Source organism: Pelmatolapia mariae, linkage group LG16_19, assembly GCF_036321145.2.
Source record: "Pelmatolapia mariae isolate MD_Pm_ZW linkage group LG16_19, Pm_UMD_F_2, whole genome shotgun sequence".
Classification (NCBI taxonomy): domain Eukaryota; kingdom Metazoa; phylum Chordata; class Actinopteri; order Cichliformes; family Cichlidae; genus Pelmatolapia; species Pelmatolapia mariae.
In genome coordinates, this window is record NC_086241.1 from 34662043 (window position 1) to 34686085 (window position 24043).

General features: G+C 39.3%; 2 protein-coding genes across 3 annotated transcripts; one reads left to right on the forward strand and one right to left on the reverse strand.

Annotated features, from left to right (window-relative positions):
* Nucleotides 1-924: 924 nt before the first annotated feature.
* LOC134644556 (uncharacterized) lies at nucleotides 925-3853 on the reverse strand. Its single transcript, XM_063497644.1, has 8 exons — nucleotides 3820-3853; nucleotides 3541-3747; nucleotides 3332-3425; nucleotides 3094-3256; nucleotides 1997-2094; nucleotides 1712-1865; nucleotides 1366-1492; nucleotides 925-1076 (listed from the first exon to the last, which is right to left on the reverse strand). Exons 1-8 carry the CDS (start codon nucleotides 3851-3853, stop codon nucleotides 925-927), a joined length of 1029 nt encoding a protein of 342 aa, XP_063353714.1.
* Nucleotides 3854-6948: 3095 nt separating this feature from the next.
* On the forward strand, nucleotides 6949-17430 carry lg16_19h2orf76 (linkage group 16_19 C2orf76 homolog). Of its 2 annotated transcripts, XM_063497169.2 has the most exons (5): nucleotides 6949-7133; nucleotides 10333-10383; nucleotides 14299-14336; nucleotides 14742-14823; nucleotides 15832-17424. In XM_063497169.2, the coding sequence occupies exons 1-5, from the start codon at nucleotides 7004-7006 to the stop codon at nucleotides 15906-15908; spliced, it is 378 nt and encodes a 125-aa protein (XP_063353239.1). In that variant the 5' UTR covers nucleotides 6949-7003; the 3' UTR covers nucleotides 15909-17424. The 2 variants fall into 2 exon arrangements, with proteins under 2 accessions (XP_063353239.1, XP_063353240.1); XM_063497170.2 differs by lacking the exon at nucleotides 14742-14823 and having other exon boundaries at nucleotides 15832-17430.
* Nucleotides 17431-24043: the final 6613 nt, after the last annotated feature.

The following is a 24043-nucleotide window of genomic DNA, read 5'->3' on the forward strand; positions in this document are numbered from 1 at the left end:
ACTCAGTTAGCCTTTCTCATAGGATTTAACCACATTATTTGTATTGTAATGACAGAATAGCAAATCAATCAATCTTAAGATGTATTTTCAGATTATTTGATGAATGTATCTTTTTTAATTGCATCAAATACTGTTTTTACCTTTTATAACTTAATGTTTAAAGTAGCCACATTCAGTTAAGCATCTCATGTCTGATGTTTTTGTAACTGGGTTGATTAAATTTGTTTAACATGTCATGTCAATAAATACTCTAAACAATTAAATGATATCCTTTTAATGACTGAAAAAAACAATTCATTAAGTGTAAGAATATTTATTTTCAGCAAAACAGTTGGAATATCACTAAATTTACACTTCACAGTGGAAAACTTTTCAGTAACAAAATAGTACTACATGCTTCATATACAGAAAATATATTTAAACAAAATTCACTTAAACTTCTTCAGACTTACAGAATTTAATTTGCGAACAAGTTGAATCTTAGACTCAAGTTTTTATGAATGCAGTCTTCTGAATGGGCTCCTCCGTTTTGAGAACATAGTTTTTAACATTATAAGAACAAAAAGTAAAACAACGTGGAAAAATAATCTTTAAATATTTTTTCCTTTTTTACTCTGTGTTCCAAGAACTGAAATAGGTTTAAAGCATTAGACAAATAGTAGAAATACAGTGCAATACTGCATAACTTATGATGGTATGCAATTCAAGTGTTAACTACACACGGCTGAAATCTCTCCCCATTGTGACAGCTGTTGTCATAACTTCTGTGAACTCGGTGTATGAGTTCATGTGTGCCACAGGAAAGAAGATTGTGTTTGTGCAGGCACTTACAAGTGGGTAACATATGTAGTGTTCAGGCATCGTATCTTTGCATTGATGCTCAAATCTTACATGTATTTTAAAATTTGCCCTTTCTGAAGGAATTCATGGTTTGTGTCTTTGTCCAGTTAACCACTGCATAATCGCTGGGACAGACATTCTGGGTGGTTGGTGTTTGGAATCCCAGTGTTCTTCCTGGTCCTGGTCCTGTAGGTCTTGGATCCCATACTCACAGCTCTTTTTGTCTTTATCCTGATCTGAAGAAGCAGATTCGACTTACTTTAAATCTTTAACTATCATACCACAAAATTTATTAATATGCAAAACCAATTTTGTCATTTAGACATGTGGTAGATTGTATAAAACATCAAAACATATAAACAAATCTTTACAGAGATTTCAGTTCCTTTAGACTGTTATCGTTTGTGATGACAATTTTGCAGAGTACAGTAGGTTTGAACGAAATGTTGCAACACTGTATTTGTAACAGCTGTTGTGTTAATGTTGTTTTGATGATAATACCAGTAACTGGCCGACGGCACAAACCTGAGCTTTCAAGATTCTCCAGGAAGTCTTGGAAGAAGTTGATGATGGCATTTTCTTTGGCATGCCTTGGACTTCCCCTCTCACTCAGCTCAGGCTCAAGGATGCTCATTATGTAATCAGCATCCGGCTAAAGAGATTTTGGGGGGGGGGTCACGTGTTGTGATTTCAAATAAACAATAAGAAATTGTTTATTTATTAAGAAATTGTTTAATAGTCATTAATCTGAGCAACCTAAATAAAGGCTGAAACAAAAAAGTCCTCACAGGGCTATTACTACATCACATGTATTTTTAGAATCTGTTGTAAAAACTAAAACACTGAAATAAATAAATAAAGACATATTTACCGCTGTATCATCATTTTCATCTCTGGGAACAAACAGGTTTGAACAGAGACTTTCGTGCCTTCCAATCACCTCCAGAAGGTTGTAGATCTTCATGCCATTTCTGATTTGCTGTAGCATTGGAGTCAGACGCACCGTAGCATGCACAACAATTGATCTATTTAGAAAAGCAAACACAGTCATTAGTGAAACTGATGGGGTATGGTGGTCTAAACCAGGGTTTTAACTTGAAAAAAATATTACTTTCAAATGTTTCTGGTTGGTATATTGTCTATTAAATTATACTACCTTATTATACTGTCCCGTTTGTCCAGCTTCACAAGTCCTGTGTAACCACAGCTCACAATGTCTTCAGTGAGGTCTGTCAGGTTGTCTGCCACTTCCACCTGAAAACATACAAAAACAAAACAGTAAATGATTTCAAGTTTTTGAAATTATGTAACTATACACACAGTGTTGGGAAGGTTACTTTTAAAATGTATTCCACTAGAGATTACAGGCCCCAAACTGTATTTTTTTAATGTATTCTGTTACGTTACTGAATGGGAGTAACATATTCTGAATAGTTTGGATTACTTAATATATTATCATGCTGTTTACAACTACATAAATGTGATTTATTACTATTACTGAAGGTCCGTGGCTCCGAACCATAGTAAAGGGACCTCTGGCTAATATGTCAGGTTCGTGTCGGGCTCGTAGCCGAAAACTAGCTTTACTTTGTTGTCTGGGTCAAATTTGCTAGTGAGAGACAGAGAGAGGCGTTGAAAGGCTGCTCCAACGGAACTTATTGTTTCGGAAGAAAACACAAAAACGGTGTACAGTCAAGTCTTAATAGTTTACTTACAACTGGGCTCATCAGGCACTCTTTTTGGCTGCAGTGGTTATTATTATATTTACATGCTTCCAGCTCCCGTTTTTGCTCGATGACAGCTCGTACTTTTCCACTCGCCTTTTTCTCCCTCCTCACTCTCACAGACACATAACGTGTATGGCAGTCCATTCTCGCTGCAGCACGGACTACACTGCCCATGAGGCTACATTCTTTAGGGCTATGCCGGTAACACTCTGCCTATTAGCTTAGCACAACAACAACAACAAAAAGGCGCTCTCTCTCACCCAGGAAACACACAGTCGCAGAGAGAGCGCGCGTCACCCTGTAACCATGGCAACCGTAACGCTGCCGCTGTGTAATTCATATATTTCAACAAAGTAACTGTATTCTAAATACCACCTTTTTAAACGGTAACTGTAACGGAATACAGTTACTCATATTTTGTATTTTAAATACGTAACGCCGGTACATGTCTTATGTTACTCTCCAACACTGTATACACACACAAACAATCAGCATTTTTTCACTAGTCTGTACAAACACAGCTCACCTTTTCAATTAGAGACCTATATTCAGTGTCATCCACATCATCTTTGGTCAGCTGAAGCGCATCGAAGTTTCCTGTTGCAAGAAACTGATAACACCAGCTTCTCAGGAAGCATGGTGGTGGACCTCCCTGTGCAAGGCTCACTGAAAACACCTCTCCTGCAGTTCTGCAAGATACAAAGAAATATTTAACATGCTTCATATGCTACATAATGCTGGGAAATGTATAAAAACAGACAAACCTGTAGAAACTATTTTCTAAATCACTGATAGAGTAGACAGGACTCTTTCCCTTCTTGCCACTGCCTTCAAACAGTCGAGTCTCAATACCATGCATCATTTCTACATAGAGATACAGAAAGACAAAATAATTTAAAGGGTTAACCTTATACTGTATCTTAATTTGATTTGGCCATATTCAATATCTGAACTGTAAGTACAATGTACATAGCTATTCCAGTCAAAAATTCTTTGCTTAATGCACCAGTATCAATTCCTGCTTCTCCGATAAAAGTCAGGTGGAGTTTGTTGACAGGGGAACCCTTCTTCTGTCGTTGCCACTGAATGAAGCCTCTTTTAACAAGATCATTCCGAGTGATGCAAATCCTAAAGTCTTTGCTGGTATCCACCTGACTTGAAAGCCATTGTAGCACATCTGCTTCACTGAGAAAAAAAAATTGAAAATGATTATCGTTTCTTAAAATGAAAGCAAATGTATTATAAACAAAACCAGAGAATCTGAAAGGGCAAAGAATATAAATCATACCTGACTAAATCAGTCAAAGGATCTGTTCTGTTGCTTGGCACACTGCACTCAGAGTCAGTACTGACATAAACATCTGTCATGTGAGTGGAAGTGTCCTCAGGTCTAAAAATTATGAACAATAGCAAAAATATATGTGATGTAACTTATGATGTCTTTTAACTGATTTTACTGGCATTTAAATTGGGTCCTGAGCTTAACAGGTACGGTGATTACATTGTGTGTTTCAAATATACTGTACGCATTAAAATGTGGACCAAGTAAGTATTTACTGTAACTACATACTGAGCTCAAAACTGTAATCCCATAAAAATTTTAAAAAGGATTCAGATGTAAACATAGAAAAATGTGTTTAATATGTATAAATTTGAAGGAACCTTTCACCACACAGGCTTGCATGCTGGGCAATCTCATTCACTGGAAAGCAGCAAAGACAGATTGGGCATTCTTTCATGTCCTAGAGAAAAAAAATATTGTTAAAACATAAAAGAAACAATGATTTGTAAATATGTGGATTGAACATTATCACCTGCTTCATGTCAAGAGGCTCTCTACAAAAGCTTGGTGAATTCATGACAGACAGAAGCTGGACATCAGTCTATGAAGTACAATTGTAATTACTACAATGTATTGTACATTAACAAAAACAGAATAGTCACACACACAGAAAAAAGCCTTCTATAATTCCGTGCACAAATATCCCAAATATTTATAGACTGTTAATAAGGCAATATTCCACAATATAACATAAATTCACCTCATCTTCCTCTTCTGTTAACTGAGACGTCACACAATTGTTGACATGGAGTGCTAGGATATGCAGAGGCATACTTTCCTTGCACACCTGGCAAGAAGCCTTTGGCATGGTTTGAAATTCAGCTGCATCTGATGGAAGAGGAGTAAGATCAAGGTCCTGCTGCAGCGGAACAACATACAAGAGGGTCTTTCCTGCACTGGAAACGTTGCGGATCAGTCTTCCTGTGTAGCCATTTACATCAGGAGGAATTGCTACAAGTTTCCTCCTACTTTGACCACCTAAATACACAGATTGATAGAAAAAACATTGTACAATTTTCAACTTTCACTAGCATCTAAAAACATAATTTCAAAGAGGAAAATTATGCACCTGAGGACTTGTGCAACAACCATCCTTGCACTCCATTCATTTTGGGATATTCTTCAGTGATCATTTTATTAATCTAAAACAGTACATAAGGGGACACAATTGGTAAAACTACATAATTAAGAAATATTTTTATCAGTGCTAATATATGACCGAAAAAAGAATAACTACTATCATTTGCATGTCTATCATTATGATTTGATATAGAATGTTTTTTTTTAATGTAAATGCATTTCTCTTATATAAGTTTAACTACATTAAATCTGTGAGACATTACCATTGTATGGCTCATATCATCAGTCAAGATGAGGGATCTCTTTCCCAGCCCTGCTTGGCTCAGCTGCAGCTCCTCAGTAGCAGAAGGAGTGTTGGTACAGCCTTTATTCACTAGATATATATATACACTGAAAGGCTTGCTGGATTTAGGCCTCAGCGCGCTACTTTGGAGTGGGGAAAAGCGATTTTTCCCCCTTTTTTTGGTAAAAAATCCTGAAAATGACCTACATGTGAGAAGTAGAAATAATTTTCAACATGCAGGGATTTTTTTTTTTTTTTACTAATCCAAATGATTAAAAAGTATAATTGTTCAATACAATTTCTAACCTTGCCATCTCCGTCTGCACTATATCTTTTGGGGTCTGGGCTTGTCCACCTGAGTGCTCGTGAGAGTGCTCAGCATTTGGTATACATATGATATTAGGTTGCTGAAGACTTTGAGCTAACCTGTTGATTATATCTTGTGCCACTGTTATAACACGGGCCTCTAACTCCTAAAAGACACAGGGGCATCACTGAATTTAGCAAATTTTAGCTGCCAGCTAGCTTGCTACAACGAATAGGCTAATGTTGGCATTTTACCACAACTTCACCAGATTTAGCTAATAAAAACTAAACCTATGTCCAGTCGAGTGAAATAGCAAAGAAAGACGATGGAAAATGATTACTTACCTGCGGTTTAGAGGGTCCACCTGAACTTGATGCAGCCATTGAAAGAGGCAAAAAGAGAAAAATGGCAGCTTGGTCAGCACGAGTATACAAATTCATGCGGGTCGGAATCACAGTGCCAGCAGATTGAAACTGAAAAATGGATTGAAACCGAAAACTGGATTGAAACCGAAAAATTGATTGAAGCTGAAAAAAAATGGATTGAAACTGAAAAAAAATGGATTGAAACCGAAAAATGGATTGAAACTGAAAAAAAATGGATTGAAACTGAAAAAAAAAAATTGTAAGCGATTTTTTCGGTTTCAATATTTTTTTCGGTTTCGTTTCAAGGTGGCATCGTTCTGATTCCATATTAGTTGACCTGGCTATTAACTTCTGTCAGACAAAGATAAAGAGTATCATAAGGCGAAAAATGAAGAAAAGATTTGGGCATACTGGTTTGAACACTACTTTATTCATGGCAGGTAAACATAATACAGGTAAACGTGACTACTGTGGAGAAGAGGAAACAGAACATGTGGGTGATCGTGGCTCAAGAGTTGGCAGTTTGTCTTGTAATTGTAAAGTTGCCGGTTCGAGCCCCGGCTCCGACAGTCTCAGTCGTTGTGTCCTTGGGCAAGACACTTCACCCGTTACCTACTGGTGGTGATCAGAGGGCCCGGTGGCGCCAGTGTCCGGCAGCCTCGCCTCTGTCAGTGCGCCCCAGGGCAGCTGTGGCTACAATGTAGCTTGCCATCACCAGTGTGTGAATGGGTGGATGACTGGCCAATACAGGCCATTTACCATATTCCACTGTCAGAAATATCAGATGGAGAGAAGGCAACTGATCCAAAACTTCAGAAACCTACAAATGAAACTGGATCTTATTGAGTTACTGCAAAAGGACCCAAGAAGTGACAGTTATCAGGTTTTAAAACAGAGTAAATTGTTTTGGAGGATTTGTGAGCGACGTTGCAGTCCATACTCCACACCAGTTGGTGGCGGTAATGCACCATTTTATTGTTTGCCAATCGCCAATAAAACTTAGAGGAAGAAGGACAGCTACGCGTTACCAGACGAGTGTTCGGGTTCGTTCAGAGCAGCATGACTGCTGAAGCTGTGGTCACCGTCCGCCTGGTGAGGTCCTTCGAACACAGGAACTTCAAGCCGGTTGTGTTTCACGGTGTCCGCTTGGAGCAGACCGTACAGGACTTCATGCAGCTCGTCAAAGACGGTGAGAGCCGTGCGGTGTGTACCTCGTGTCAGCATCTGTTCACCGAAACAAACCACTTTAAAAACACTGCGCAGTCCTTAGACAGAAATACCAGGATTCACTGCACATGCAGCTGGAGGGGAGAGCTTCAAACTTAGAGTTCTTTGGTTTTAACTGGATATGAAACACTTCATATATAAAGGTTAATTAACAACAATGAGCCCTGCTCTCAAGTACGGACATAGAGGGAACACTGTGTAGGTGGATATAAGAAATAAGTGCTTAATGTTTTAAAAACATGTTTAGCGCCCTCTTGTGCCAGTACAGAGCGTGACAGGCGGCACAAACCCCAACATTACAGCTAACAGGCACATTTTCCTGTTTCAGTGCCGAAAAATGAAGAATTGCCTACTGCGTAGTAGACGGAGTGAAAGTGGGCAGTTTATCATTATTAACCTAAGTGTGATTGCTACAGTCAGAGGCAGCACAGAAGCAACGCCGTTAGACTGGTTTTTAGTTTGTGTTCTTATTTTGCTGAGTTCTCGGTACTCTGTGGTTAACTAACATAAACTAATGTAAGTCTGTTGACTACAACAAACAAAACCAGTGATGTCATGTTTAGAATTGAACAGAATAGAGTAGAATAGAATGCCTTTTATTGTCACTATACACATGTACAGTGAGATTCAGAGCATCTCCTGCAGTGCAAACGTGTGGGAAAAGAAAAAATATAAAATATACAGATATAGGGCAAAAATAAATGGTGTTATGTATTTACAGTGTGGGTTATTGCACATAAATTAAATATTGCACAGTCGTGATCGTAGTTTGCAGTCTGTGTGTAGAGGGAGTCCTTGGATTTGGGGGTGAAACTGTCTTCAGTGCATGTGTGAGTTCAGGCTCTTGGAAAGAAACTGTTCTTGAGTCTGTGGGTCTTTGGTCTAGAACATAAAGGTGGTCCTTGATGTGCTGAAGGATTAGTCTCTTGAAGCATTTCATGAGTACGGCGTGAGGGCCACAGGGCGGTAATCGTTCAGACTGGTGATGGGAGACTTCTTTGGCACTGGGACGATTGTGGCTGATTTTAGACAGGATGGGGTGGCTGCATGATCCAGTGAGAGATTGAAGATGAGGGTGAGCTGGTGGGTACATGCTCTCAGCACCTTGCCAGGTACTCTGTCTGGACCAGCAGCCTTCCTGGGGTTCACTGCTAGGAACATCCATCAGACATGGTGCTCCATTACAGTGAGTGGAGCGGTGCAGGAAACAGGTGAGGATGAGGATGGGAGCAGGGCTGGAGCAGATGAGTGCTGCTGTTGAGATGTTTCTAAGTGGGCAAAGAAGTGATTTATCTCCTCTGCCAGCGGCGCACTCAGGTTTTCTGTTTTCACAGCACAGCCTCTGTAGTTTATGATGTCTTGTATGCCCTACCACACCTCCTGTGTGTTGGTGCTGGACAGGTGGGACTCTGTGCTCCTTTTGTGGTCCGTCTTGGCTTTTTTAATTCCCCTTTTCAGATCGGTTCGAGCAGCCGTGTACAGAGCTCTGTCAGCTGACCTGAAGATGGCATCACGGACTTTGAGAAGTGAGCGGACATGGCTGGTTTTTGGTTTGGGAAAACCTGAATGCTTTTGTCCACAGTCACATTTCTGATACAGAACTTGATATAGTCCAGTACTGATCTTGTGACTGTTTCTAGCTCCTGGTGTTCAAATCTGTCCCAGTCTGTCTGTGTGAAGCAGTCCTGTAGTTTGGAGAGAGCATTTTCAGGCCAGGTTGTAACGGTGTTTGTGGTGGGCCTGGCACTGCGTCTGAGATGGGTGAAGGCTGGGGAGAGCAGGAGGGAGAGGTGGTTGGTCTCGCTGTGTCGAATCGAGCGTAGAATATGTTTAGATCCTCACAGAGAGGCCATGGTCTGCGCTGTGCTAATTTTCCCTCTAAAGTCTGTGATTGTGTTTAGTCCCTGCCACATACTCTGAGGGTTGTCAAATTGTTGTTCCACCCTGTCTGTGTCCCACATAGACACAAAAACAGCTGTGAGAAACCCCAATGGGACAGGTGTTGAGTCTGTGTTAGACGAGTCTTTTAGGATTCTTGACCTTGTGTGTTTTCACACATGAAGAAGATAAAATCTTGATTGAATCTAGAGCTGGGCGATAGAACGATAACGATATGTATTGCGAAATAACTTTTTCTCGATAGAAAAATTTAACTATTGCGATAGACCTCATCTCTCTTGTCCTCTTAAAAAAAAAAAAGAAAAAAAAAAAAAGAACAGCCAATCCAAATTAAGTGGCGCAGAGCCTAACCAATCACAGCCGCAGCGTCACGTCACGTGACTTGTTACGTACAGCACAAGTGCCAAGGCGCACATGTGTATTTGTTTTTGCAGCCGGGCCGCCCAGGTAATGAAGGAAATGAGTTTGCCGACTAGAGAAAAATCAACCGAGAGCGTGAGCGAAGGTTACCGAAGAAAAAACCGATGATGGTTCCAATGCTGGAGAGCTTGTCGAACGGAAGGGCCATAGAAGTTCCGTAGTGCGAAGGTATTTCGGCTATTTCAAGTCTGACAAAAAACAGAGTAGCGCGCACTGTAAATTGTGCCGAAAGCAAGTCTGGAAATACAATAAACCGGTGCATGCTCAATCTCTGACTGAAAGCGCTAATTCGTCATTCGGCTTTTGTCAGACTAAAGTCACTGTTAAAACTGTTTGAAAAGCTAAGCTATACAACAAGGAGAGATTGAGAATTTCCTTTTAGTTCTCAGTTTATTTGATATTGACAAAAGTTAGTCAATTTTGTCTGTTCTTCTGTAAAACGAACTAAGATTTATTTTTAGAATTAATATTTTGTTTCTAAGTGGAATTGACAATTTAGTAGTCTGTTTTGTTTGTTCTATTTTGAAACTTAAACGCTTTAGCAGCTGCGTTTTGTGTAGTTTGCAATATTTGCCTTTATTTATCTGAAACTGAAGTTTCATGTTCCTTAAGTACATCTACCCTGTTGAACTTATTATGGGAAATAAATATTTAAATTAAAACAAGCTGCTAATTATTTCACATTTTACTTGTGAGCAACGGCACATTTAAATCTTACAAATATAGTTATTTGGCTTATATCGTGATATATATCGTTATCGCCTGAAATGAAAAAAACATATCGTGATATGAAAAAAATCTTATATCGCCCAGCTCTAATTGAATCCAACAATTTCTTTCAGATATTGCAACAAGGCCAGGATTTCCACCTCCTTTCAGGAAATATGGTTATGGTATGTATGCATTACTTCATTTGTCTTCATAATTTTTTACAGCTGTCATTAGAGCAATGTTCTCATCCTACCCACATGTCATGTTAAGATTGCTGTTGTTGTTGTTATTACATAGAACTCACATAGTTACCTGGAATAATAACTAAATGTCATTAGTGATGTGTTTACATGAGGAAAAGCAGTTTGGGTCTTTTCACCCCGATACAAAATGATTTAAATAAACACACAAACAACAGAACAGAAATGTAATCACTCTTTCTTTCCGTACCCAAACAAGGACGGAAGTGTTGGTGGAACATCTCACTCTGTTATCAGAGAACTGGGGATTACATGAAGTAACCCATCGTTCTTTTTCTAACTTTGCTCTGTTTCACTACGGGAGATATGGACCACTACCGGATTGTGCCCGAAGCTATGCTCCAGCACTACTCCAGGATCTCAGGTTGGACCTGAGGCACTAGATTCCAGGACTGACTGACCCAGGGATGACTGTGCAACATCCAGCCTATAAAACCGCACAAACTGGACTGATACACCTCTGAGCAACGCCCAGGATGTTGCCATCCTGAGTTAGGAGAGGCTGGTTGGCGGTGTTAGAATGAGGGGGCGGAGCCCTGAGCACAACTCGACAGGTCATAGACAGACGTGGTGTCATTGGAGCTTCCGTAGTTGGTCATACCAAGGCGATTCCCATAGTGAAACACGGGGCAAAGTTAGAGAAAGAACTCCTCTCCTAGGTGTCTCACACCACCTCAGCTGGCTGTTTTCAGTGTAGAGGAGTAGCGGCTCAATTCTGACCCTCTCCCCAGTGACTGAGCTCCTCCCCAAAGACACCAGCGACCCTTTGGGGGAAGGTTATGTCCACCACTTATTCTTTTGGTCACTACCCACAGCCCATGACCATAGGTGGGTGTAGCCACAGCAGGTGCTGCACCAATCCGTTACTCTAGTGATTCACTTTTCTCTTACTTGCAAGCAAGACAGTCCGATACTTAAATTTGCTCCAAATCCAGTGTGGGTCCTTCACCGACTGAGAACCATGACCTCAGACTCGTTTCCCACTCAGCTGCTAGCCTACTGGCTGCACCTGGGTTTTCTGTCCATTTTTCTGCACTCACAACAATGGCTGAGCGTAAACGGCGTCATGTGTGGACGTATTTTACCTCCACAAACAGCCAAGACGCGGTTTGCAATACATGTGGCAAGACAGTGAGGTGTTGTGGCAACACCACTAACCTCGTCAAACACCTCAGAGTAAATCAGATCAGAGAATATGACGAGCGTATGTTGAGGCGAAACGCAGAGGAGGAGAGGGACAGGTGCTGCTAGGGCGAGACAGACGTCTCTCACGGAGTCCTTTAGTGCTGCAACATGTTCAAATAGCGCACAACTTCAGTTTTTTATTTCTATATCATAATTCTGCATTATTAAGTGATAAGAACAAGTAGTCTGATGTCCTGTAATCATTATAAAGCTATATTATTATGTTATTATTACTGCTACATAACACAATTATATATTATATTATGAAATGCAATGAAAATTAAGTTTTTGTACAAAGTATCGGTATCGGATCAGTATCGTCGATACCACCCTGAATTTTACTTGGTATCAGATCGGAAGGAAATCAGTGGTGTCGCACATCACTAGTGAACACAGCTCTCACAAGAGCTATGAAGGACAGGAAACATGACTAAAGCTAATTTGTTGCATTATAAAATTGTGTTGTGCAATCCATTTTGCTCTCTAACAACTTTTCCCTTGTTAATAAAGTGCTTATCTGATAGAATAAGACGATAAAACGAATATATGCAAAATATAATACTGGTCCCTTAAAAGTAAATATTGCCCAGTGTGAGAGCTGCACACACCGAGTGCTTCTTGTTCCTACTGGATCACAGGGCTGAACGGGACCTTTAAAGCAATTTACATAGAATGAGGCGATGCTCTTAAGGGCCCGCTAACAAAGCTCAGTCAGAATCAAATTTTATTTGTGTAAATAAATGTAATCGCTTTATGAACATTTGGATATAAAAGAAAATGCATATGGGGATCATTATATACAGTTGTGGTCAGAGGTTTCTACTAGGGCTGTTCGATACAACGATATATATCGGATGACGATATAAAAACGTCTATCGTTTGTTGTAAAATAAACTGTTTACAGCAATATTTTTTTCACCATTTTGATGGTCACTGTAGTGGCTATATTAATTTCTTAAAGTTCTCTCTTTCTCTTATATTTAATATAACCACACTACGGACGGACAAGAGCCTGTTTTTATGCGTTGTCATTAGCAACAACGACGGTAAAACCATCATGCGGCTCCACTGTCTGCTTGTTTGTTTTCCACGTAAACCTTTCACAAAAAAGTTCAAGATCCTGTTGAGACTTTTCAAAATAAACTGAATCACGTGAAAGAGTATGCAGAGTGTTTGCGGATGGGAAGAAAAAAAAGAGCCGTCAGGTGCTAAAAAATAAACCTTAGACTTAGAGCTGGGCGATATAAGATTTTTTCATATCACGATATGTTTTTTTCATTTCAGGCGATAACGATATATATCACGATATAAGCCAAATAACTATATTTGTAAGATTTAAATGTGCCGTTGCTCACAAGTAAAATGTGAAATAATCTGCAGCTTGTTTTGATTTAAATATTTATTTCCCATAAGTTCAACAGGGTAGATGTACTTAAGGAACATGAGACTTCAGTTTCAGATAAATAAAGGCAAATATTGCAAACTACACAAAAGGCAGCCGCTAAAGCGTTTAAGTTTCAAAATAGAACAAACAAAACAGACTACTAAATTGTCAATTCCACTTAGAAACAAAATTTTAATTCTAAAAATAAATCTTAGTTTGTTTTACAGAAGAACAGACAAAATTGACTAACTTTTGTCAATATCAAATAAACTGAGAACTAAAAGGAAATTCTCAATCTCTCCTTGTTGTATAGCTTAGCTTTTCAAACAGTTTTAACAGTGACTTTAGTCTGACAAAAGCCGAATGACGAATTAGCGCTTTCAGTCAGAGATTGAGCATGCACCGGTTTATTGTATTTCCATACTTGCTTTCGGCACAATTTACAGTGCGCGCTACTCTGTTTTTTGTCAGACTTGAAATAGCCGAAATACCTTCGCACTACGGAACTTCTATGGCCCTTCCGTTCGACAAGCTCTCCGGAATTGGAACCATCATCGGTTTTTTCTTCGGTAACCTTCGCTCACGCTCTCGGTTGATTTTTCTCTAGTCGGCAAACTCATTTCCTCCATTACCTGGGCGGCCCGGCTGCAAAAACAAATACACATGTGCGCCTTGGCACTTGTGCTGTACGTAACAAGTCACGTGACGTGACGCTGCGGCTGTGATTGGTTCGGCTCTGCGCTACTTAATTTGGATTGGCTGTTCTTTCTTTTTTTAAGAGGACAAGAGAGATGAGGTCTATCGCAATAGTTAAATTTTTCTATCGAGAAAAAGTTATTTCGCAATACATATCGTTATCGTTCTATCGCCCAGCTCTACTTAGACTCAAACTTTGAAAGAAAACGGCGGCCGTTACAACTTATGTGTAAAAATGTATCGTTTCATGCATCGGTTTAAACACTCGACTCCAGGTAAAGGACGCCCAGCTGGAAAAACTTCACGCAAGTCGAGTGACAGCACTGTTGTATATCGACCCTGTGTGGATTAGAGACGATGTAAAAATAAATTCACACTTTTGCACCCAGTTCTTGTTTGTTGGTCATTAAAGATGTCTGCTGTACAGTCATTCCACAATGGGGGAAGAAAAACCATTAACAACTCAAATGAACCTTCATGATATCTCTAAAGTTTTGACCAAAGGTCTATGTAAACTTTGTGGGTGTGAAATTTATGCTCTGAATCTGACTCCGTCCTTTTTCCCCTTACAGACACGATGAAGATTATCCATCAGGCTCATGGAGCAAAGGTATCTGTGTGAAGGCTGTAGAGTGTCCGCTTGTAGGACAAGGTTTTAAAAATGTTGTGGTCTACCCTTGAGGAATACTTTAAAAAATGACATTTTCAAAGGGACCTAACGATTTTGTCTTCCACTTTAATATAACTTTCCTCTATTGTAATGGCATGATCTCTGTGAGAGAAAATAAAGGAAATCAAAATCTGTACACTTGCCTTGAATCAGCTGGTATTTCAACAACTAAATCATTTAATTCCCTTTAATCCAGTTTCAGAATTTGGGATTGATCTCAGAATCAACTCTCAATAATTTTGGCCGTACATTCCAGAAATATTATTTCAGTTATTATATAATCTTATTTCAGAAATAGTTTGCATTTCAATCTTGCAATTTTTATCTTTTTTCCTTTGTTTTCAGACAAACGAGTTAGTGATGAGTTTAGATGATGATGAAACTCTGGTTCTACAAGAAGGCCAAACCCTCAGAGCTGCTGGTGTTGGTGAGATTTTCATTGCTGAGTGTTTGCTGTAGAACAGCGTTGGTTATAATTTGGTCCAAAGTAACACGTTACTGTATTCACTTTACATTTTTTCAAGAATGTGGTAATGTAACAACTTACTGTTTTAAAATCATGCGTTATGCTGCTGACACATCAACGCTTTACAAGTCTGTCCAAAACAAACATGCTAACATGAAGCTAGCAAAGAACACAGAGTGACATGAAAGCTAAACTTGTGTTGTCCTCAGCACAGCAGCCAGAGCCTGATTGTCAACAGGCAACAAAATCAGTAACAATGTCCGAGAGAGAGATTATTTTCAATCATAAATCCATTTTGTCAAAATGAGCCTGACTTGGATCAGCACAGCGACCATCACCAGTAACTCTTTGAGTAATATGCCAGCTAACAGACAGCTGTGAGCACAATGCCCCAAAATTCATTCATTCATTCTTATAATAAACAAAGCACGCAGAGGAAACTGTTGTTGTGATTTCAATCAATAAATATAAAGATATAAATAGAATTGAATGGCAAAAGTTGTCCTTCAGTGAGGTTCTTCCATCTCTATAAAGGAACTGGACAGTGACTCTCAGATTTCTGCTTACCTATCTTTCAAAACCTTTACTCATTTTGACTGCGATGCATTGTTTAGACTTGTTTTTGTTCTTTAATCTGTCAGTAGATTTATGCCTTGATCCAGTTTGGGTATGTTACACTCAGCAGGCAAATCTTTAAACATTTTGTTGTTTTTCTCTCGAACATACATGACCAGCTGTGGGACAGGCAGTTTATGAATTTAGTAACAGTTCAGTCAAGATGCATCTCAGATCCCACTGCAGCTGTCCATTAAAACAATAAATAAATAAAAATAACTGTCTTTTGTCTATGAAAGAGAGTTGTGATTGACTGTAATCCATTTCAAACATCATAAAAATGGAAGACTTTCTGAACATACCTGTTTAAAAATCTGAAGTGTGTTTTAACTTTGACATGTTTGTCCTCTTTAGCTCATGAGACAGAAGTGGCCTTCTTTAGGAAAGCAGACTACAGTCTCTATAAAGCAAACCCCCAAACTGCCTGGTGACTGCAGCACTACGTCAGAGGAGAGTTCATATACACAGGTCTGCTATGCCTGGAGCAGTGAATAAGTTTTGTCATGTTTCTACTGGACTGTTTTCATTTGTGGGATTTTTTTTCTCCTTTAAAGTCAAAGCTTATTATCCAGCAGACTAACAGGCCTTCTTATTTAATATTAAATATTTTTTTTAATTTTATGTGAATGTCTTTTATGAACATCTTTCTGTTGTTAGTGATGTTGTAGATATGCTGAAAGTTTTTTGTCTGCTTAAATTTTCAGCGTTTTAAAGGTTTTAAGGAACAATGTTACATCTCCAGCATTAGCTCTGCTCTCTGTGATCGTGAGTAAAATGTTTGTGTTCTCAGTGTAATTCAGAGATGTGTTTTCAGAAGTGTTTATATTTTTTTCATACTTTCATACATACCAATGTAATTGTGAGTGGATACTTTTGCTAATAAAATGTTGTGTGGTTCAAGAACACGATGTAGACCTCTTTGATTAATGAAACACAGATGGAGAGAAAGATGTAAAAATATTTGCAGAGCTTTGACTGTTCTGAGGGGAACATTCGTTTCAATAAATGTGAAATAGAAGAAGTTACATGAAACTTTAGGATTCTCTTGAAGCTCGTCATCCGTATAAACTGAGTGAACCTCGTAGAGCTTTGGAGTTTGTTTCACATTTTAAAGGACTCATACTGTATGACTGTCTCAGACACAAATGAGACAGAGTCTGTATCAGAGACCCGGTACCCTTCTATGACTCTGAAAACGACACAAAGGTCTACACTCACAGAGACACTTTCACTGAGAAACTCTTCCCATTGTTGTTAAGGAATAAAACTTTAGAGGCAACAATGGATGGAATAAAGTCTGTCAGACTCAGAATTCTCTATGATGTTCTTGGGAAGTTCATTAATTGTTCTAATACAGGGGTCTCAAACTCGTGGCCTGGGGCCCGCATGCAGCCCACATCACCCCTACTTGCAGCCCGTGTATTGATGTGATGAAATGTAATGCAATTTGGCCCTTGAAGTGACTTTTTGTTAGGGAGGATTTGTTTGTTGAGTGCAATGTTAAAATAAATTCTTCAAATGACTGAATATGAAAACATGAGCAGAGAGTACAAACATGTTGAGGGACTGGCTGTTAGTTCAGTGACAGTCAAACACTCATGTGCATTTTTATTTTGTTAAATACGAGCAAAATGATAGAAGTGCGGCCACGTGTGTGGACAGCCAGAGAGGACCAATGTGTTTATTTGCTTCAATGAAAGGCTTCAGTTAGTTAAGAGCGAGGAGAAAAACTGCGTTCACGTTTGCAGTTTTGTCTTGTTATTGTGAGATTATTATATTATCTTATGCCACGTTATACCCCTAATTAAAGATTGTGAAATTATTATGTAGTTTTAGTTCGCATTATTTTCCTGAAGAGGTGATAACTATTAGATTTATTAGACGGATTTGTATTACATTAGACTGCTGGTTTATTGTGAATGAATGATATTGTTTTATGATGCATGATATGCACAGTATTGCACAATATTTTTAATAAAAAAAAAAAAAGAAACACTACGTTTTCAGAAATATTTGTGGTTGTTTTCTTGTTTGTTTAGTGTTCAAGTAGCACAAAAAAACTGCAGCCCTCCAATGAGCTAACAGTGCCAGCAGTGGCCACAGCTCATTTAAGTCTGAGACCCTGTTCTAACGTTTGCCTTCACATAATGATTATCTGAGGTTTATTACACTCTTAACTCATCACGTTATAGTCAAAGCAGTACCACGAGTTAATGTATTTTATTTTAAGTAGGAGTCCCAAAAACTGAAAATGTGCTAAATAAAACCAAAAACGTGCCTCTGATTGGTGACACTTTGTAAAACCCCCTGCCCCTCATACACACACACACACACACATACGTGCATATCCCCACCTAAAACCATTTACAAGTATAGATACAGACACACATGGCAGTGACGAAGTGTTGTGAGAGTGTGTTTCTATGTCAATTTAGCAGTCTGACTCAATGAGTTCAAATTATACACGCAGGGCAGAAACTCTGAGTGTAGAAAAGTCATTTTTTTAGATTGTCAACCTCAACAGCAGGCGATGTCATCATGCAGTGGACGGGGTGATTCATGAAAAATCAAATTCTTCAAAACTTAAACTGTCATTGTTTGAAAACCATAAAAGATATAAAAAAAAATCTAGTAATACCTTAATAATCCAAGGTCTTGGGACCTGTTTAAAGTTTTAATTTTTTCTCTAGCACAAAATATGCTAAACTAGTTAAGTTTCACGGTAGGGTGGGTTTGAAGAGGATGTGAATGCCTATGAAGATTTTTTTACCTGAAATGTTTAAAAATATTTGAAATATTCAAAGTTAAACTTGCTGAATGAACTTGCATAAGATTACCAAAATGTCGAGCATGAGTGTAAAATGCAACAGTACCAAAAACTGAAAATGTACCAAATAAAGCCAAAAAGTAACTAAATTGAGCTTAGTTTACAAAAAAAAAAAAACCTCAAAATGAAGACGTGCTGAAATAAATGGTTTACAAGAGACACAGATCTGAAGTAAGCTCAGTGTGACTCTATAAACTCTAAGCAGGATGTTTCTGATTGTGAGTGTAAACACCCCTCTGACACAAACACACACACAGGTGCATGTTCATATTTGTAACAATGCTTACAAACATGGACACAGACAAACACACACGTTCTCTCACAGGTGGGTTGCGTGTGTGTGTATCCGGTCTTTAAGTGATGACGTGATGAATCCTGCTTCTGGGCCCAAACTACTCTGCATTTAATAAGGCTGTTGTGTTTTTAACATGTTTTAGTGCTTTGTATCTTGTTCTATTTAATCTCAACAAGCCCCTAAAAACAGTCAGTGATCACTTTCGGCCTGTTTTTATTACCGCTGTTCATTTTAAAGCTCAGTTTTTAAACCCTTACGATGTAACTCCAGCCCAGCCCATGCAGCAGTATATTAATGACTAACCTCGTATTGTGGATGGATTATCTCAGTTGTTCTCCTGACTGAAGTTTGGTCCGTTTACAGCATCCTGCCATGCGATTGCATTTGTCCCTAACCATCGGGAACCCTCACGTTAACTTTTATCGAGGGGAAAAAAGTTAGCGTTCATCCTCCAGCTTCACTGTGCTAATGTTATGCTAACGTAGCCGTGTCACTAGCCACCACGTAGCACATCGTTACATACCAGCTAGCCCAACTTCAGTAACCCTACAAACGTCACTGCTGTTTAGTTTTCTGTCTTCATTTATGTTGGAAGTGATAGCAGAGCTGTACGTCTTAATTTGTTTCAGAAATCTCTCAGTCAGGACATGCTATATTGTGTTTAGATGGAAGCTAGGGAGCTAACTCACTGCTAACTTCTAACTCCGTTAAATATCATAAATTCTGTTTTCATGGATGCCTGGATGTTAAACTTAATTGTTACACCTGGTAGAGCAGCCACACTGATCATTTTATTACAGATGAAAGAATTTAGACAGTTTTTAAGTCTCAGTGATGCTGCAGTGTTCGCTTGACTTATGGACCTGCAGCAGAGTTTGGGCCCAGACACGGCTAATGATGTCAGACTTAAAGACTGGATTTAAACCAATCAGTCTGAACCTGCTGAATTTGAAACCACCACTCAGGAGAAGCCTGTGTCTGCTTCCTTGGGCCATTTTTATGCTGACCACACATTGCTTGTGTCGCGGGTGCTATGTGCGTCGGTCAGCCGTGCACCTCTTGTTTTTTGGTATGTTGCGCCGCGGCCATTGCAGCTGGGTTGAAGACACGAGTGTACAAACATGCTGGTGGATACACTGTATTGCCAAACGTATCCACTCACCCATCAATCACTTCCATGGCCACAGTGGGTGCTCTCAAGAGCTTCCAGCGTGGTACTGTTATAGGAGGCACTGATGAAAGATGAAATGTTCCCATAAACACAGTACTAAACCTTCATTCAAAAAGTGAAATTGGGTGGTTATTATGTTTAAAAGAGTCTAACTTGGAATTTGAACAAAATAATTTTATGTTTCTGTGGTGAACATAATTAAATCATATACAATCTGCATGAAATTCAACAACTTAACACTTGTTAAATTTATTCTTGTTGAGATGATGTGATACAATCCAGAAAGGGTGGTTAGTTGTCTGGACTCGTGATGTCACAAGATCATGCGAGATTTCAAACCTCATTAAAGGTTAGCACTCTTGCCTTACACCAAGAAGTTCCTGAGTTCAAATCCACTAACTGTCCACACAGAAGAGCCTGTGTGGAGTTTGCATGATGTGTTTGTGTAAGTTTTCTCCGGGTACTCTGGCTGCCTCCCACAGTCCAAAGACTGAGGACTAAATTGTCTGTGTGTATGAATGGTTGTCGGTCTCTATGTGTTAGACTGGCGACCTGTCCAGGGTGTACCCTGCCTCTATGACAGCTGGGATAGGCTCCAGACGCCCCTGCCACCCTGATTTGAATTTATTTTATTTATTTAAAAGGGACAGTGCAGTTTAACATAGTTCAAGTGCAAGACATGAAACTGATGTACTGCACATAGGTTTATAGCTACTGCTAATTTTCAACAATTGTCCCTTGATAAGGATACAGTGGCTTGCAAAAGTATTCGGCCCCCTTGAACTTTTCCACATTTTGTCACATTACAGCCACAAACATGAATCAATTTTATTGGAATTCCACGTGAAAGACCAATACAAAGTGGTGTATACGTGAGAAGTGGAACGAAAATCATACATGATTCCAAACATTTTTTACAAATAAATAACTGCAAAGTGGGGTGTGCGTAATTATTCAGCCCCCTGAGTCAATACTTTGTAGAACCACCTTTTGCTGCAATTACAGCTGCCAGTCTTTTAGGGTATGTCTCTACCAGCTTTGCACATCTACAGACTGAAATCCTTGCCCATTCTTCTTTGCAAAACAGCTCCAGCTCAGTCAGATTAGATGGACAGCGTTTGTGAACAGCAGTTTCCAGATCTTGCCACAGATTCTCGATTGGATTTAGATCTGGACTTTGACTGGGCCATTCTAACACATGGATATGTTTTGTTTTAAACCATTCCATTGTTGCCCTGGCTTTATGTTTAGGGTCGTTGTCCTGCTGGAAGGTGAACCTCCGCCCCAGTCTCAAGTCTTTTGCAGACTCCAAGAGGTTTTCTTCCAAGATTGCCCTGTATTTGGCTCCATCCATCTTCCCATCAACTCTGACCAGCTTCCCTGTCCCTGCTGAAGAGAAGCACCCCCAGAGCATGATGCTGCCACCACCATATTTGACAGTGGGGATGGTGTGTTCAGGGTGATGTGCAGTGTTAGTTTTCCGCCACACATAGCGTTTTACATTTTGGCCAAAAAGTTCAATTTTGGTCTCATCTGACCAGAGCACCTTCTTCCACATGTTTGCTGTGTCCCCCACATGGCTTGTGGCAAACTGCAAACGGGACTTCTTATGGTTTTCTGTTAACAATGGCTTTCTTCTTGCCACTCTTCCATAAAGGCCAACTTTGTGCAGTGCACGACTAATAGTTGTCCTATGGACAGATTCCCCCACCTGAACTGTAGATCTCTGCAGCTCGTCCAGAGACACCATGGGCCTCTTGGCTGCATTTCTGATCAGCACTCTCCTTGTTCGGCCTGTGAGTTTAGGTGGACGGCCTTGTCTTGGTAGGTTTACAGTTGTGCCATACTCCTTCCATTTCTGAATGATCGCTTGAACAGTGCTCCGTGGGATGTTCAAGGCTCGGGAAATCTTTTTGTAGCCTAAGCCTGCTTTAAATTTCTCAGTAACTTTATCCCTGACCTGTCTGGTGTGTTCTTTGGACTTCATGGTGTTGTTGCTCCCAATATTCTCTTAGACAACCTCTGAGGCCGTCACAGGGCAGTTGTGGAGCTGTTTTGCAAAGAAGAATGGGCAAGAATTTCAGTCTCTAGATGTGCAAAGCCGGTAGAGACATACCCTAAAAGACTGGCAGCTGTAATTGCAGCAAAAGGTGGTTCTACAAAGTATTGACTCAGGGGGCTGAATAATTACACACACCCCACTTTGCAGTTATTTATTTGTAAAAAATGTTTGGAATCATGTATGATTTTCGTTCCACTTCTCACGTGTACACCACTTTGTATTGGTCTTTCACGTGGAATTCCAATAAAATTGATTCATGTTTGTGGCTGTAATGTGACAAAATGTGGAAAAGTTCAAGGGGGCCGAATACTTTTGCAAGCCACTGTAATCAGAAGAGGATGGATGGAGTGACAGCTATGTGAAAGTTGTTATAAGTCCATTAAAGTTTTATGTTAACCTGTTAAGAGATTTTTTAGGATTTTGGGATTTTTATTATGTTATGCTTAAAAGTACGTTTCATTATCTAAATGTGTTTGCTCTTTTCAGTATTCAGCTTAAACTCTGCAACTCTGTGCAGACTCCTAAATGGGGAAGTTACACAGGAAGCCTGCAGTTCTATTTTCTCTCTTCCTGTATGTGCTCTCTGAATAAAGACTGTTTCTTTTTACTGCAGGGTGCGAGTCTCCCTGAGTCTCACCCGTGTACACGTTAAACCTGTCTGAGCGTTTTTATTCTGACCTGAGTTGCAATACAGGAAAACTCCTGACATTTCTTGGTCCTTCGAGCCGGATGGGACACAGCACTTTTGTGTGATTAAATGATAAATGATTAAAAAAGAGAACATCTGCATGTTTACAATAATGACTGTGGCTGTGAAGAAAGTTATCACAAGAACTGGCTGAAAAAAGGAGTCACTGAAAGTGAAATAATGGAGGAGATAAACTGAAGTTTCTATGACAAATCAAACTGGATGCCTTCGAACGGAACTGGTGGAAATGGACACTCTACAAAGGGCTTAATGCCACTTCACTGTTTGAGAACTGTTAAATAAATAAATAAAATAAAATAAAGCAATTTAATCATGTGGATCATAATTGAATTAATGATTCATTATTTCTTTATGTTGATTTAAATATTTATTTTTAGTGTTGTGGAAAAGCTTCTTAAAAGAGCTGAAGCCATTATAGCTGCAAAATGTGAGCCAACATATTACAAGGCAGATGAGCAAATACTTTTGGTAATGTAGTGTAGTTTCTCTTCATGCTCCTTATCACTGTCTGTCCTCAGCTCCCTGAGGCACAGTTCATCTCAGGGCTCCATCTTCCTGATGTATTCATGCATGCCTCTGACACGCACTAATCCTCACCCTCTCTCTGTCTGTTGCTCATATGTCTTAGGGTGCTAGACCTTGGGTGGAGAAGTCCGTGTATTTTATAGAATTTTCCAGTCGCATCTATGTCCTTTTGTGACCAGCTTATTGTTCCAGCTGGGTATCTGGCAGGCCATATATATTTACTTATTTGTACTGTTGAGGTGGCTTCTCAATGCCTGTCTTACCATCTGGGGGTGTTTCAGGTCTCCAGTCACCATAATGGACCTTGTTTTTATGTAGCCTTGCAATAGTTCTTGAAGTTAGCAATATAATCTAGATATAGCAGCACAAAAGACTGAGCTGTGCTCTTGAAGACAATAAGAGGTTTAAAAATAAAACTCACCCAGATAAAATGAACTTGTTCTGTACAGTTCACGATTACCATTAGCAGGACAATAACTGGCGTTTTACCCAATATTACAGTAACTGGGTAACAGTAACTGTTCAGGCAAATCCTCACATACTTTACTGTGCATATATATTGATGTATTCACATACACAATTATATATGGTATGTAAATATTGTAAATCAATGCATTAATAGTTTAATAATTGCAAAAAATTGATGGTCTGTCACTTAATTAAAATTTTCCAGAAAGCACTGCTAGTGTTGTGCCAAATAGTGATCGTAGAGCTGGGCGATATAAGATTTTTTCATATCACGATATGTTTTTTCCATTTCAGGCGATAACGATATATATCACGATATAAGCCAAATAACTATATTTGTAAGATTTAAATGTGCCGTTGCTCACAAGTAAAATGTGAAATAATCAGCAGCTTGTCTTGATTTTAATATTTATTTCCCATAATAAGTTCAACAGGGTAGATGTACTTAAGGAACATGAGACTTTTTCAGTTAAATAAAGGCAAATATTGCAAACTACACAAAAGGCAGC

Excerpts from the sequence above, each read along its gene's own strand:
- LOC134644556 (XM_063497644.1), bottom strand. The coding sequence starts at position 3,853 with ATGATTTATATTCTTTGCCCTTTCAGATTCTCTG. Across the intron at positions 3,748-3,819 it reads TTGCCCTTTCAGATTCTCTG|CAGATGTGCTACAATGGCTT; the intron begins GTTTTGTTTATA and ends TTCTCAGTGAAG. Across the intron at positions 1,866-1,996 it reads AAACGGGACAGTATAATAAG|ATCAATTGTTGTGCATGCTA; the intron begins GTAGTATAATTT and ends TTTTCTAAATAG.
- lg16_19h2orf76 (XM_063497169.2), top strand. The coding sequence starts at position 7,004 with ATGACTGCTGAAGCTGTGGTCACCGTCCGCCTGGTGAGGTCCTTCGAA. Across the intron at positions 14,337-14,741 it reads ATCAGGCTCATGGAGCAAAG|ACAAACGAGTTAGTGATGAG; the intron begins GTATCTGTGTGA and ends CTTTGTTTTCAG. Across the intron at positions 14,824-15,831 it reads CCTCAGAGCTGCTGGTGTTG|CTCATGAGACAGAAGTGGCC; the intron begins GTGAGATTTTCA and ends TGTCCTCTTTAG.